Source organism: Aquarana catesbeiana, linkage group LG06 (assembly GCF_042186555.1).
Source record: "Aquarana catesbeiana isolate 2022-GZ linkage group LG06, ASM4218655v1, whole genome shotgun sequence".
Lineage (NCBI taxonomy): Eukaryota > Metazoa > Chordata > Amphibia > Anura > Ranidae > Aquarana > Aquarana catesbeiana.
Window position 1 is genome coordinate 73,287,989 of NC_133329.1, and position 17,396 is coordinate 73,305,384.

At 45.1% G+C, this 17,396-nt stretch overlaps 1 protein-coding gene across 1 annotated transcript in view; it reads left to right on the plus strand.

The window, feature by feature from the left end:
* Positions 1-17,396, plus strand: part of LOC141147990 (uncharacterized) — a 31,470-nt gene that overhangs the window by 1,552 nt on the left and 12,522 nt on the right. The window contains exons 2-3 of the mRNA XM_073635146.1: positions 2,000-2,293; positions 14,765-15,109. Coding sequence (XP_073491247.1) covers positions 2,000-2,293; positions 14,765-15,109 — 639 coding nt within the window. The remainder of the gene's footprint in view (positions 1-1,999; positions 2,294-14,764; positions 15,110-17,396) is intronic.

Below are 17,396 nucleotides of genomic sequence, written 5' to 3' on the forward strand. Positions count from 1 at the left end.
CACCTTGTTATTCCCAGAGACCTCTGTAGTAACTAATTCAGCTTTTATCAATGTCACCAGGCTACCTGAATCCAGCAACACATCAACATTTTTACCATTAATACACATTTTACATAAATGTTTCTCAGGTCCCCGAATAGCAGTGCATGCAACTGTCGCAAACAATGACTGACGTCTGTCCCTTTTAAAGTCACATTGCATAGGTTCATCCACAACTGGGCAATTGGCTGCAATATGTCCCTCTTGCCGGCAGCGGTAGAAAATAATCTTTTTCGCTGCCTTTTGCAGCCTGGGCTTCCGAGGCTGCTCCCGCCAGACATTAGGTTGAACCTCCACCCTCTCACTCTCTCCACCCTCACTCCTTGGAGTCATCTTATCCACCACTGGGGATGGTCTGGTCTTAGGGTTGAAAGTCTGTGAGTCCCTGGAAGAGGTAGTCAGGTTCTCTGTAGCCAAGTACCTCTCAACCAGATCCACAAGCATATCTGCAGTTTCTGGGTCTCCATGGCTTACCCACTTTTGGATGGCAGTGGGAAGAGCTCTCAGGAAACAATCCATAACAACACGTTCCACAATGTTTGGTGAGGTCAAAGTCTCTGGCTGCAGCCACTTCCTGCTCAGGTGAATGAGATCATACATTTGAGACCTGGGGGGTTTTCCAAGCCGGAAAGTCCAGTTATGTACACGCTGAGCCCGGATGGCCAGGGTGACACCCAGCCGTGCCAATATTTCAGTTTTTAGCACCACAAAGTCTTTTGCTTGGTCCGGCTCTAGGTCATTATAGGCTTTCTGCGATTCCCCCGTTAACAGAGGGGCCACAAGTCCAGCCCACTGCTCCTTAGGCCACTTTTCCCTTTCAGCAGTCCTTTCAAATGTGGTCAAAAACACCTACGGATCATCCTCTCCAGTCATTTTTGTCAGTAAACGGCTCACACCAAAGGATGCAGTATTAGTGGAAGCACTTGCCTCACTGGTCTGCGGACGTTGCTGCATTAATGTCTCCATTTGTCGTTGGAGTCTCTGCTCTTGCTTTTTTAACAGGTCTATGAAGCGGGCCTCAGATTGCTGCTGGGCTTGTTGCTGAGCTTCCAGACTCTGCAGGTGAGCTTTCTCCTGAGCTTCCAGACTCTGCTGGTGAGCTTGCTGCTGAGCTTCCATACTCTGCTGGTGAGCTTTCTGCTGAGCTTCCATACTCTGCTGGTGAGCTTGCTGCTGAGCTGCGAGGCTCTGTTGTTGAGCTGCAAGACTCTTTTGCAAACCCTCATTTGTCTGCTGCTGATTTGCATTTGCTAGAGCCAGCTGTCTCAGTATCTCCTCCATGCTGGCCTTAAAAAAAAAACTGCCCCTGCTTCTCCACCAACTGTGAGGGGGTTAGCTCGGCAGCGGGTGTGTGTGACCCCCTGGATGGGTTCACCACACAAAATCAGGCACAGCAGACAGCGTTGTAGGTGAAACAAAAACAAGGCTGCGGTTTATTTAGACTATATGCATTAAAAAATAACAGCAAAACAAAAAGAAACCTGAAAAGAAATCCTGGTCAGCTTGACCGCTTACTACACACGTAGATTCCCTATCTAACAATTGGGTGCAGCCTTGTGCTGCCCCAGTCCCTATCTCTCTTTTAGAAGTTTGCCACACAGGCATTAACTCACCACACAGGACAGATGCCACACTCCCCAGTCTAAACACACAGAACTGGTTCCAGGATGGAGCATCTCCCGAAGCATTCTGGGGTTTTTTGTATAGGTCTTTATGAGCCCACTTACTTCAGCTGGGCTCATTAACTCTTCTCCTGCAGGACTCCCAGCACTCCCCCTAGTGGTATAAGTCGGCATAAAGCCTGAACCTAGGGCATATATATTTTCCATCCTGGATGCAACCAGGTGATTTTACCTGCCTGCTGTCACACTGCCCATATGTATCAAGTTTTAGGAAGACAATTAGAAAAGTGATTATACTGCACTGTGATTGTGATCATTTCTTGCTCTTTTTCTTTCAGCAAAGCCCACAGTGTCCGGTCCTATAAAACTGTCTTTGACTGATTCTGAAGAGGTTTTGTGCTCCCTGGATATAGAAAAATTTTACCCTAGAAATATCCAGATCAAATGGAATGACAAGGAGACTTCAGATTGTGGCAAAATATCTCAAAACGATGACAGAACATACACAATTAACAGTGAATATAAACTTCCTGGGAACTTCTTCAGTCTTCCAGACCCTGTGGTGAGGGTGTCCTGGAAACACGACTCCATGGAGGACTGGGAGAGCAGAGAGATGTCTGTGCAGGATAAAGGTACCAAGAATGATCAGATCCAGAATTTACTAAATAGAAATGAACCGGGATTGTGTTAGTGAATAATTATGCAATCATATGAGAAGCTTTAGGATTATTCAGTCATTGACCTTGCTATGGCAAAATCATTAGGGATATCTGACATATCAGTTAGTGTACATTTAGTATTCGGGAACTGCTGTTCTTTGCCATTGCAGGCAATGGGACAGTTCAGTGAAAGGAAACTATAGTACAGCTTCCATGGTGGTGGAGGTAGGTAGAAAAGAGTGGACATAGTTGGCACTTTTGCTGAGTGTGTCTTACAGGTCTGTCAGATCTAATAACCCCTCTGTGTCAGAAGATTATGGGGCAGGGGAAGAGGGGCCGGAGGATAAGGATCTCAGGTAATGTAGGAGCCAGAAGAACAAGGGCCAATCCTACTGTCTGTAAGTAATGTGTTTTTCTATTTTTGTTTCACTTAAAGTGTTACTAAACCCCGGACCCTGCATTCACTATATCTGGTCTCCTACAGTACACAGAACATGGAAATGCAATGATTTTAGTAAATATAAACTGCTAAATACCTTTTCTCATCAGCAGTATATAGCAGTCTTGTGACTTCTATCAGTTTCTGGTAAAGCTTGTAGGAGGAGTTTTTATACTGTACTGAGCTGTCCTATGAGGCTGTAGGACCCCTGACTTTCTGTCTGGACAGTGCTGATTGGCCCTGTGCTGATCACATGCACTCTCCCAAGAAAAAAAAAAAAAAAAAAAGCCTCTCTAGCAATACACACCAAACTGAGCATGTGCAGTCTGACTCCATAGGCTCTGTGTTATCAGGAAATTATCAGGGGACAGTGGAAAAAAGGGGGAGGGTCAGAGAAGACAGGATCAAACAGCCTTTTTACACAATGCGGAGGCTTAACCTCTTATGTTCCACAGTGAGTATAACAAGCATGATTTGCTGCATATACAGACTGATTTTACTGTTGTGGGTTTAGTAACACTTTAACCACTTCAGCCCCGGAAGAATTGGCTGCTCAATGACCAGGCCATTTTTTGCGATACAGCACTGCGTCGCTTTAACTGACAATTGTGCAGTCGTGCCGCGCTGTACCCAAGCAAAATTGACGTCCTTTTTTTTCCCCACAAATAGAGCTTTCTTTTTGTGGTATTTGATCATCTCTGTGGTTTTTATTTGTTGCGCTATAAACAAAAAAAGAGCAACAATTTTGAAAAAACACAATATTTTGTACTTTTTTGCTGTAATAGCCCCAATTTTTTTTAAAAAAAGCTAATTTTTTCCTCAGTTTAAGCCGATATGTATTCTTCTACATAATTTTAGTAATAAAAATTGCAAAAAGCAATCGATTGGTATATTGATCTATATTGGTTTGCGGAAAAGTCATAGCATCTACAAAATAGGGGATAGATTTATGGCATTTTTATTATTACTTTTTTTTTTTACTAGTAATGGTGGCGATTTGCGATTTTTATCGTGACTGCGACATTATGGTGGACACATCGGCCGCAGTATAATGACGGCGGCTGGTTAGCAAGTGCTTTAAAGCTAGACTCATTTACCTAATCCCCCCTACAATCCCCAATGAGGGAACTTTCATCTACCTTTCATTTTGTAACTTGGAGCTTGCACTAGTTTAGAGACTGCACTGTCACTGCTAATTTTACACAAACAATCAGAAACCACTCTGATTGGTTCCTAAAGTGATCATCATGATAGCCAGTCACACAGATCACATGAGTTTGTTTACAATACAAGCCTGCCAGCTCAACTGTCACCATGCAGAGAGGCACATTGACAGCAGCAGCCTGCAACTGTTATAAATCATATCTATACTCAAAATGCGAAATCATATAATCAATTCCACATTTTATTTAAATTATTTCTAGCCTACACCTATTAGTCTGAATCCCCCTGAAGAGAATATCTGATTGCCTGTTGGGGGATCAGGAATGATTTTTTCCCCCACTGGAGCTAATTGGATCATGCTTTATTGGGGTTTTTTGCCTTTCTCTGGATGAACTGTGGGTATAGGATTGTGTATATGGACGTTTTCAACTTTCTAAAGATCAGCCACACATTGACATTCTTGAATTCTGTGACACATTATCAATATGACCTGTGAGTAGGCAATGCTGTGTCACACATTTCACAGAGCCCGCCTTCTGATCTAAAGAGGTACTGGGGGGAGGAGTTTCAGGAGGCGGAGTCAGTACAGGGATCACTGCTTGCAGACAGCAAGGTACCATGGGACATGTAGACATTAAAAATGGAGGAGAAGCTGCAAAGCATGCAGGGAATCCAGGAAGTTGTGGTAAGAGATACCCAGCAGATAGACAGTCACAACAAAGTGTTACCAACCTCCACAGCATTTTTTACTGAGAAACCATGAAACAATTACTGACAGTGCACTTATTTTACTGAGAACCTGAAAAATAACACAGCTCCTATTAAAAACTAAGACAATTCATATATATTTAAACAGTATCAACATGATATGGAAAAACTGACAATACCCATAACAAAACTAAAAAAATCTCTCCTGCACTCAGGTAGCTAGTTCTTTAATGTGTGGTAGGACCAAATGCTTCAGTGGTATCTGCCGTCTTGCCGCCTTCCTCAGAATAATGGGTATTCATGGACTATAAAAAAAGGAAAGAAAGGAGGGCTCACCGACCTAGTGCATTACCACTGATAGCATTTATTTAAGAAAGTTAAAACAGCAAATGGATACTCACAAACAAGCTTAAAAGTCAGGCATGAACAATAGCTGCAGGTGAGCAGTAGCAAACATCAAACCGGGACGGACATCAGGTGGATGAGGCAATGGACTGACGCGTTTCGGGGGAGAACCCCTTTAAAAAAAGAATTGGAGGATTCTAGAATCGGATCCAATTCTAAAGACAAGCCTTCCTTCACACCCTAATCTGGTTTTCAGGAGGCCCAAAGATCTGAGGAGCCTAATTGCCCCAAGCAGGGTGAAAAAGATCAAAAATAGAGGACTTAATAGCCCTTGGACAACAATTTTTGACCAAAAAGGCAGTTATAGATGTGGGAAATTGCGGAAATTGCATCCACATGTGTCACAGAAAGAAAGATATAGTAGGAGTTGATAACAAGATCCACAAGATCAAACACTTTATCAACTGCGGCACCGCATATGTGGTTTATGGTCTCCTTTGTCCATGTGGCCTTCTGTACATCGGCCGGACCTCTAGATCAATGAGAACCAGAATGAACGAACATAGAAGCAACATCATGACCAAAAAGGATAAATATTCTATATCAAGACACTTTCTAGAGGCTCACGACAGTATTATAGATGGCCTTAGGGTGTTTGCCCTGGAAGCTATGCCCAATGATCTAGACAATGGCAAAAAGGACCAGTTATTGTGTACCAGAGAGGCTTATTGGATTTTCACTTTGGGGACTTTGTCCCCGAAAGGCCTGAACGAAGAAATTTAATTGCATAGTGTCCTATGACATGTGCAATTTTTGCAATCTGCTATTTCCTTCTTGGGAGATCCATCTAGGTCCCTCACGATATTTAAAAATATTGATCAATTCAATGTCCCCCCCTCCCCCCCCTTATAGAGGTGATTTTCCCACATATACCATTTATGGCCATGGAAGCCATTGAGCACCTATAGTTAGATTAGGAGGGTCCCCACCTGCTTGGCTGGGGTCCTCCTGCTAGGACATAGATAGTCTTTGAGCATGTTCAGTGTAGACATTTTTTTATGTATGATTTGTTCATGTGTATTTGCAACAGTATATGTGTATTTTCATTGGGTTTATTTTATATCCCTTGCTACTTACCAGAATTCAGCGGGTACATGGCATTAGAAAGTCTCCAGATGTTATTGTAGCACCTATTTTAGGTGCCCTACTTTTCACCATGGCTTTTAGATATCGGTTTTAGATTGGAGGACACTCCAGGGATTGCTACTGGGTGGGGTGATCTGGTTTGACTCCTCATCACCTAGCAGTTGATCTCTGGTTTGTCTTTGTCCCAATTCCCTTATTATATAAAAAATATTTTTATTTTTTTTTGTAGTTATGAACACGTACAATGGGTCAACATGTGTGCGCATACTTGTGCACATGTGTTGTGTTTACATTCCCATAGACAATGATTTTTTACTGATATAATTTATTAATGAGAATCATTATATATATATATATATATATATATATATATATATATATATATATATATATAGAAAAAATACGTAGAACGATGCTTGATGCAAAAAGTGTCCTTTTACTGAAAGTTATTCCATAACATATTTCAAAATATAAGCAAGCCACTGTACAGTTCCGAGCGCAAGTTGCTCTTCGTCAGGCTTTTCTGGCTGTGTGTGAAAAGCAAAACCACATTATGTTCTCTTATATGTAGGAAGGCCAGTATGGTGGCCTGAATTTATGGGAGGAGCCCGGGGGGTACTTAAGCAGCCCGCTCACCTGTGGTGCTTGTCGGTTTCCTGTGCGCGATATACGTCACTAGGCCGACTATTCGATATACCAGCGTCCGCAAGTTCTTGCCTCGCAAGTTCCCGTATTCGATATTCCGTACTCAAAACTTTCGAAGTCCGCGTTTTTCGTTCGTAGTTTGTACCACGCGTCTGGCTTGGCTGTCGCAGGTAAGGTCCCGTCGGACTTTTCGTTTTCATATCATGTCACTAAACCGTGATTTCAAATTTTCGTTTCACTCGCATTTCACAAACTGCAATGTATATCGCTCGTACTTTCGATATGTTACCATTTCGACAGCACCGCGACGCAGACGTTGCTTCATTTCTAGCATGTCGGTATTCAAAAACGAAAAAAAAAAAAAAAAAAATATATATATATATATGCGTCGGTAGACAGCCATAGCGAGTCGCAATTTGCAATTTATCAAGTCAGTTCGATACCAACCATTTCTCATTTCTGAAACATTTCTAAACTCATTTCTGACATTTCAAATCATTTCTCATTTCAGTCACTTACCGCGCTCCGATTCGAATCCAGTCGCACCAAAAGGTGCGCCGATTCGTTCCGGTGTGCCCCAGTTATTACGGCCTCATTTCTATACATGCTCCAGAGTTACGTTATTTTCAGTTATTTGTACCTCTGTCATGGTTATCATTTCATTTCCACGTATTCACGTTCCGACATGAATCCAGTCGCATGGAAATGCACCGATTCGTCTCGGCGTGTCCCAGGATTGGCCTCATTTCTATACATGCTCCAGAGTTACGTTATTGTCAGTCATTTGTACCTCTGTCTTGGTTATCATTTCATTTCCACGTATCACGTTCCGACACGAATCCAGTCGCATGAAAATGCACCGATTCGTCTCGGCGTGCCCCAGGATTGGCCTCATTTCTATACATGCTCCAGAGTTACGTTTTATCAGTCATACGTACCTCTGTCATGGTTATCATTTCATTTCCACGTATCACGTTCCGACATGAATTCAGTCGCATGGAAATGCACCGATTCGTCTCGGCGTGCCCCAGGATTGGCCTCATTTCTATACATGCTCCAGAGTTACGTTAGTATCAGTCATTCGTACCTCTGTCATGGTTATAATTTCATTTCCACGTATCACGTTCCGACATGAATTCTGTCGCATGGAAATGCACCGATTCATTACGGCGTGCCCCAGGGCTCCGCCTCATTTCTGATACATGCTCCAGAGTCCGGTTCATAGCTAGTCGCAGACATCGGGGGATTGATCCATATCTCTGTCATGCAATTTCTACCATTTCACTCCCACAACGCATCACCGTTCCGAAACCAGTCGCATCTGACATGCACCGATTCGGCACGGAATGTCTCGCTGGTTCCGATCGCATTTCATACCTATACCAGAGCTCGGTTGGTTGCCAGTCACATACACGGCACAACCAATTCGAGCCTCAGTCAAATAATCATTTCTCTCATTTCATTTCATACTGCACTCCGATTCGAATCCAGATGCATCAAACAGGCACCGATTCGTCCCGGGTGCACCAATGTTTTCAGTTGCCTCATTTCAATACATGCTCCAGAGCCCGGTTCACGGTCGAATAAATCATGACGACCAGGTCGGACCTCTGTCATGGAGTTCATTCATTTCATAATCAAGGCAAACATTTCGAATCATTTCATTGTCACAAGATTGCAAGCACCATACAAATCGTTGCTTCAAGTTAGTTAGCAATCCCTTCACGAATTGTCACCTTTTCATTTTCCTCAGGTCAGTCAAAGTTCAGTAGGTCCACCCTGCACCAGGTTGGACGATATCCCCCCAGGTAAAAAAAAAAAAAAAAAAAAAAGGAAATGGGAGAATAAGTCGGGTAAGTATGACTCAGCGGATCAAAAGAAAAAACTTGAAATTCATGTCACCCCAATAGGTTACAGTCAACCAGGAAATAAAGCTCGAGAGATCCTCACCAGAGCAACCATGTCCCAGGCCGGCAGCGAAGACTTCACGGCCCCTCTGTCACCCTCTCCGGTCTCAGAAAGCGGCAGCGTGCAATCCCTCAGGGGATGGACTATCCCCAAACTGACGGCAGAGCTCAGACGCAGAGGTGTGCCCTTTCCCGCCACAGCGAGGAAAGGCGAGCTCTTCAAACTCCTCTTTCCCCCACCAGCAGCAGGACCCAGTACCCAACAGGCATCCCTCCAGTCCATATCATCGGCCATCTCGCAATTACACACGATGGTGTCATCTCTATCCACCTCAGTTGCAGACGTCCAAACCAGGGTTGCACTTCTGGAGGCCCGACCGGCCACGGCTGTCCCCGACCCAACTGCAACTCAAACCTTGACACCTCTTCCTGCAGGTACCTTAGGCTCGAGCGCCATTGTCTACCCCTCCCATCTGGTCCCAACCAGTATCAGGAAGGACATTTTGGACGGCAAGGACGTCAACCTGGCCTCTCTCCTTATTTCAGTGCATGATTTGGCAGAAAATAAGGCCTACTCCTGGGGCGACATATCGGTGCTCCTTAAAGCCAAAGACCCCAGGTTGAACCGCAAGCTATCAGTCCCAGAGTTTACCTTGGCCTTTGGCATGCTCAGAGATGTCCTGTGCTCAGCCACCCCTAGCAGGCGGGAAGAGCTGGACTTGTATCTCCATACTGTGGTAGACTTGGGCCACAAGTATGGAGGTTTTGCCTTTTACGATTATCATCGTTCCTTTTCAGCCAAGGCCGCCGCCAGATTCATACAATTCCAGACTACAACAGATTGGAGTCTCATGGACACAGAGCTCTTCTGCCGCCACTTTGCCGGCTTACGCTCACCTCTGTGTGCGATTTGCCAGTCTTCCACCCACACTGCCACCTGGTGCGCCAATACGGCGATCAGACGGCCCTTCGAGTTCCCCTCTACCTCAGGTACAGTACAGGGTCAGTCGATCCCTGAACCAACGCCTCAGGTGGACAAACTCGGACGCCCAGTCCGAACCGTGGGAGGGGCAGCCATCTGTAACAACTTCAACTATGGGTCCTGCAACTTCAGCCAGTGCCGTCTACTTCACATCTGCACCTTATGCCAAAGAGCACACCCTAGGAATTTGTGTGAAGTCAAGCAACACAAGAGGGCATGACTAAGCCACATCAACCTCTTATGTTTAGGACTGTATCTCACTTCACATCCCACCCCTTCCCTGGCCACCTACCTTATCCAAGGCTTCACAGCAGGCTTTCACACCGGCCTCATTTCACTACCCCACAGTACTCACGAATGTGCCAATCTTCATTCGGCAGCCATTGACGAACAAGCCATAGATCAGCTCTTACAGGCAGAGGTAGATCGAGACTACGTGATAGGCCCTTTCACTTGCCCCCCTTTCAGCACATGGAGAGTCAGCCCTATTGGGCTTGTCAAGGGCAAGTTCTCAAATAAATTGCGTTTGGTGTACGACCTGTCTGCGCCTCATTCTTCCCACATACCCAGTCTCAATTCCCTGATCCCCTCCGAAGAGTTTTCCCTAAAATATTCCTCCGTGGACATGGCAATACAAGCGATCATCAAAGCAGGCACAGGTGCCTGGCTCTCCAAAGCCGACATCTCGGATGCTTTCAAGCTCCTGCCCATCCACCCATCCCTTTGGTGCTGGCATGGCATCAAATGGAAGGAAGCATATTATTTTGCTACAAAACTCACCTTCGGTTCGAAGAGTAGCCCGTGGCTCTTCGACACATTCGCCCAGTCCCTCGTTTGGATACTATTACATAAGGGTCAATGCCATGAAGTCATCCATTATCTGGATGACTTCCTACTGATAGAACCGCCCAGCAAGCCCCCAGGAGATCTCGACAAACTCAGAGTAATTTTTGGAAACCTCAATGTTCCTATCGCCGAGCACAAAGTCGATGGCCCAGCAAACATCATCACTTTTCTCGGGGTCAGCTTGGATACCTGCGCAATGCAAGCCAGTCTCCCCCCCGACAAACTAACACGCATTAGGGCAGTCCTTCACGAGTTTACACACACCAAGGGCTGTACCAAAAAACAGTTGCAGTCTCTCCTGGGTATGCTCAACTTCGCCATGCGAATTATCCCACAAGGCCGCACATTTGTATCACGTCTGCTCAGATTTCAGTCAGAAACTCAAGACCCTGATCAGATTTTGAATTTAGACTCCGCAGCTATAGCGGACCTATCTATGTGGGAGGAATTCTTGTCCGCCTGGAATGGCATATCTCTATTTATACCTATGGTTTCGGTCCATTCACCCCAGGTGGTGACGGACGCTGCAGCCTCCACAGGTTTCGCGGCAATTTTTGGCCATCATTGGTTTTCAGGACCCTGGCCTCAACAGATATTATTGATACCCGGCTTTTCCCAAACATCTGCCCTCTTTGAGCTTTATCCCATAGTGGCAGCCGCACAACTCTGGGGCCACCACTGGACAGGACAAACCGTAGTCTTCACCACCGACAACCAGGCCACGGCAGACATCATCAACAGAGGCAGGTCCAAGTCCCTAGCAGTCATGTCCTTCCTGCGCAGGTTGGTACAACTGTCCTTACAGCATCAGTTCAATATACACTGTGCATTTATTCCCGGCAGATACAACTCAGCAGCTGACGCACTGTCACGTTTCAATTATCCCTCCTTTTTCAAACAGGTTCCCGATGCCGATCCAATGTCGGCCCCTATCCCTGTCTGGTCACAACTGACCCTGGACTAGTTCAACATGTACACGGAGCCACGCAACTCATAAATCATTCCCTCTCTTACAACACACTTAAAGCCTACCAGACAGCTTGGAAGGCCTTCAATAAATTCCTCACGTCCTGCCGTAAAGGACCAACAGATATCAAACAGGTACTGGCCTTCACTGCACACTGCCACACGCAGCTGGCCTTATCCTACAATACCATCCGGCTATACCTAGCCGGCATTCAACATTTCATGGCGCTTGAAGACCCCACGAAATCTTCACTGTTCTCATCTCACGCTATACGAGCCGTTCTAAGGGGAATTCAGAAACAACAACCAGTCATCAGCACTAAGCGCTTGCCCATTACGGGGCCCATCTTTAGGGACATGTCAACTATTCTGGCTACTTCGCCATTCGGTCTGCTCCGCAGCACGGTCTTACAAGCAGCCATATATTTAGCTTACTATGGGTTCTTGCGGCCTGGCGAATTCACCTCTAACAAACCCACAGACCAAGTACTATGCAGACGACACTTGCTTCGATACCAAGACCACTTCATCCTGCACCTCGAGGTCTCTAAAACCCAGCAAACGGGCTCAGGAGTGAACATTCACCTCTACAAAACCAACAACAGCTGGTGTCCAGTCGCCGTACTCAACCGACTCCTGTCACTTCTGCCTGAGCAACCAGACAGCAGTCCCCTTCTACCATTCCCAGTTAAACCCTTAAACGCCTCTCAGTTTGTGGAACACATAAGGATACTTCTCCGCAATCTTCACCTTAACCCTAGTCAGTATTCCGGACACTCTTTCCGCATCGGAGCCGCCTCCGCGGCGTCCCGCCACGGGGTTCCAGACCACATCATCAAAAGACTAGGCAGGTGGAAGTCAGCCTGCTTCGCCCGGTATATCCCCAATCCACAAACAGAGATGGCACAGGCATTCTCCAAATTGGCTCAATAAATAACTGAAAACCAATAAAATTATAACCCTACCTGAATGTTTTTGCCCCCTTATTTTGGCATACCGGCCATTAGACCAAGGCACACTTTCAGGTCCATTTCATATGGTAAGTCCACACTTTCAGGTCTATTTCCGATGGTAAGTCTTATCTTTACTATAAGTGTTATCTATGTCCATATCGGACATAGGGCTCCAAACATAAGTAGGAAGGCCAGTATGGTGGCCTGAATTTATGGGAGGAGCCCGGGGGGTACTTAAGCAGCCCGCTCACCTGTGGTGCTTGTCGGTTTCCTGTGCGCGATACCCACCCTCCCATCCCCATTTCACAGCATTTCTCAAATATTCATTTCATTCATTTCTCTTACACAATAATCATTTCTTAAACCAGGGTATGCCCCCTTATTTTGGCATACCAGCCATTAGACCAAGGCACACTTTCAGGTCCATTTCATATGGTAAGTCCACACTTTCAGGTCTATCTCCGATTGGTAAGTCTTATCTTTACTATAAGTGTTATCCATGTACATATCGGACATAGGGCTCCAACCATAAATATATATTTTGTTTTTTTTTTTATTCAATTCTTATTCCAATTTCTATTTCGAATTTTAAAATAATTTTTAAATTTTAATTTAATTTGAATTTTTAATTCTTTGACACTGATATAGATTTTTTATGATTTTATGCATCTAGTTCTATACCTCCAGATGTATGTACGGGACTTCATGTATGTGCAGTTCTGTGGATTCAGTTTTTTTATATATGTATGTAGACCAGGTTTCCTTGTGTGCATGTCCTTCTGGGAGGGTGTGTATGTGTGTATATATATGTATGTGTATACATATGCACACTCCCTGAAATGGTTTTTGCTCCAAGATTCATGATCCACTATGTGGTCCAATACTTTTGTATGGACTACAATGATTCCATCATGTTGCACCACCTATTTCATATCTGGGGACTTTCTAATGACAACTTCTACGAGGTTGGTAGCGGAACGCATATCCACCCGCACTTCCAGGCCGCGTCTGTTGCGCACGCGCGAGCGGAAGTGACGTCTTTGGCCAGCCGGTATTCGCCGGTGGAGCGTAAACGCACCCGCACTTCCTGGACATCGAAGCGGCGTGCGTTCCACTGGCGACAGATGGCGACTGAAGGCCCCTGACATCTGAACAGGTATTTGCTATCCCCACAGCACCCCCCCAACACACGGCAACTGTAGAGGTGATACAGATAGTACTCCTGTCAGACCACCTCCGTTTGTCAGCCTATGCAGTTTATTTTTATTTTTACATACTAGGATATGGTCAGTCATTAATCCTACTATTGATTTGGGTACAGTATAGCCATCGATATGTGGGGAATTCGGTAGAAAATCACCCTGGGTCACTATGGCGACTGAGTGACACTAGGGAGGGCCCCACTACCCAAAGGGGGCTGTGATTCCTGTGTGAGTGGGTGTGGCCTCTGTTGGCTGGTGCTGGTGGTGATTGGGATGCATAGTTACACGCACACACATATATAGAGGAGCCCTCACTAGTGAGCAGTCACAACCCGCTTAGGCTCTGAAGAAAGGGGTTCTCCCCCGAAACGCGTCAGCCATTGCCTCATCCACCTGATGTCTGGTCCCGGTTGTTTGATGTTTGCTACTGCTCACCTGCAGCTATTGTTCATGCCTGACTTTTACGCTCGTTTGTGAGTATCCATTTGCTGTTTTAACTTTCTTAAATAAATGCTATTAGTGGTAATGCACTAGGTCGGTGCGCCCTCCTTTCTTTCCTTTTTTTAATACCCATAACAAGTCATTTGCCTGGTTTATATTTAAAAAGTCAACCCAGTATGACAGATTATCAGCCCTTGATATTTACAGACAGTTGTAAACATTTTTTACAAACTGTCCATAAATTTTATGACGATTGGCAACCCTGTCACAACATGAAAGGAGATTTTTCAAGTAATCTAATATGTCTGTATTATTCCAATGCTGATGTTATAAAATGAAAGTGTATGCCGTAACCATCAAACTCCTTTAAAGTGATGTACAAACTGTTACAAAATAATTACATTTTCTTTTTTAAATATATGATGAGCTTTTACAATGTAAATCTTTTTCTACATTTGAAAACTTTTAATAATAAAAAAACAAAACACGCTGTCTCCAGGTTCCTTGTAATGCTTATCATAGGTTTAAAAACCAAGGTCACATGATTGCCACTAAAATATACACAGAGTTAGAAGTGAGAGAAGCAATATTACAGTGCTAGCAATTCGCTGATCAATTTTACCTGCTGGTTCCACAATTTGTTTGTCTGGTAATGATATTGATAATCATATATATTTTTTTTTTTTCCTGTTGCACACAGACTTTCCCTGGAAGCCAGAGGTATGTGATATTCCAGTTCCCAATCTTTTCTATGGAAATACAGCAACACTGAAGTGTGAGGTGTCCAATGTATTTCCCAAAGTCCTGAGTGCGAAATGGCTAAAGAAGAAGGACAGTGAACAAAAATTACCTCTGTCCCAGAATGATGGGTACAATATCTCAGATCTCACAATACAGAAGCAGAAGGATAACACATTCACATACAAAGCATGTATAAAATTTAAGCCATCCATCGCAGATGAGGGAGAAGAGTTTATCTGCAGGGTGGAGCATCCATATTTGAAGGAACCAGTGGAGAAGAGCACAGGACCTCTTACTATAGAAGGTGCCTCAAAACAGCCAGAAATGTGTAACTGTTCTGTATATGAAGGTGGTCCATGGGTATCTAAGGGCTTGTGTCGCTTGGATTTTGTTGGTATCAGACCTGCTTCTCCCCCATACAAGTCAATGGTAATGCAAAAACAGCTTGAAGCAGGTTGAGAAAAGCCGGCCATAGACGGTTCAAATCTCCGCCGGTGCAGCGGGGACCGGATGACCGGCCAAATGTTTCTTTACGATTGGCATTACCTGTGCAATTCTATCTTGCATCAGGGCGACATGCTCAATCACACTCCTGTGGGGAGAACTCTCATTTTCCCAAGTTTTCATGGCGATATCCAGCAGTCCTCTTGGGTGTCTCCCATAGAGTTTCTCGAAGGGTGAGAAACCCGTAGAGGATTGGGGTACCTCCCTAATGGCATACATCAAATAGGGTATTAGACAGCCCCAATTCTTTCCATCTCTATACACCACCTTCTTTAACATTTGTTTTAGGGTTTTGTTGAATCTTTCAACCAACCCATCTGTTTGGGGGTGATACACAGACGTACGTAATTGTGTCACTTTGAACAACTTGCATAGTTCTTTCATAACCCGGGACATAAAAGGTGTACCCTGGTCTGTAAGCAGTTCCTTACAAATACCCACGCGGCTAAAAACAAGAGATAGCTCTTTGGCTATGGTTTTGGCCGAGGTATTTCAAAGAGGAATCGCTTCCGGATAACGGGTGGCATAGTCCAATATAACCAAAATGTACTGATGCCCCCTAGCGGACTTCATTATCGGACCTACCAAATCCGTTGCGATCCTCTCAAAGGGGACCTCAATGATAGGAAGAGGTACCAGCGGGTTACGGAAATGTGGCATAGGTGCCGACTTCTGACACACAGGGAAGGAGGTTTCCTTCATGACCCCAGGCCAATAGAATCTCTGCAATACTCTCTCTCTGGTTTTCTCCATCCCCAGATGACCTCCAAGAATGTGCCCATGGGCCAATTCTAACACCAACTTCCTGTAAGGTTTGGGCACCACAAGTTGCTCAATGGTTTCTTCTGCCTTTTGAGCCACTCGATACAGCAGGTCCCTTTCCACAGTGAAGTACGGGTAAGTGCAAGTCTTTTCTAGGTTCACTAAGTCGCCATCTATTTTCACCACATTTTCCCGTGCCTTTTTTAGGGTGGGGTCTTTTAACTGTTCTGTGGCAAAATTTTCCCTGTGAACCTCGAGATCCGAAAACTCCACAGACAGCATGTTTTCATCTGAGGATGTTGGCTCCTCCCCAGTTTCTCGAGTTTCCCCCGCCAATACCGACAAGGGAAATTCTGGAGAGTCCTCACCACTCTCAAAGGAACTCTGGTCATCATCTTCCTGGTCTATAGGGGTACCAGTGGGGGGCTCAGGACAATCCCAGAGTTCCCAGAACTTTGGAAAATCCCTTCCCACAATGGCATCATGTGGTAAGTGAGACACTAACCCCACCTGATGAGAGAGGTTACCTTTGTGGGTCTCAAAAAACACTGAAGTTAAAGGATACTCTCGGGTGTCCCCATGCACACAAATAACAGCCACCTTGTTATTCCCAGAGACCTCTGTAGTAACTAATTCAGCTTTTATCAATGTCACCAGGCTACCTGAATCCAGCAACACATCAACATTTTTACCATTAATACGCATTTTACATAAATGTTTCTCAGGTCCCCGAATAGCAGTGCATGCAACTGTCGCAAACAATGACTGACGTCTGTCCCTTTTAAAGTCACATTGCATAGGTTCATCCACAACTCGGCAATTGGCTGCAATATGTCCCTCTTGCCGGCAGCGGTAGAAAATAATCTTTTTCGCTGCCTTTTGCAGCCTGGGCTTCTGGGGCTGCTCCCGCCAGATATTAAGTTGAAACTCCACCCTCTCACTCTCTCCACCCTCACCCCTTGGAGTCATCTTTCCCGCCACTGGGGATGGTCTGGTCTTAGGGTTGAAAGTCCGTGAGTCCCTGGAAGAGGTAGTCAGGTTCTCTATAGCCAAGTACCTCTCAACCAGATCCACAAGCTTATCTGCAGTTTCTGGGTCTCCATGGCTTACCCACTTTTGGATGGCAGTGGGAAGAGCTCTCAGGAAACGATCCATAACAACACGTTCCACAATGTTTGGTGCGGTCAAAGTCTCTGGCTGCAGCCACTTCCTGCTCAGGTGAATGAGATCATACATTTGAGACCTGGGGGCTTTTCCAAGCCAGAAAGTCCAGTTATGTACACGCTGAGCCCGGATGGCCAGGGTGACACCCAGCCATGCCAATA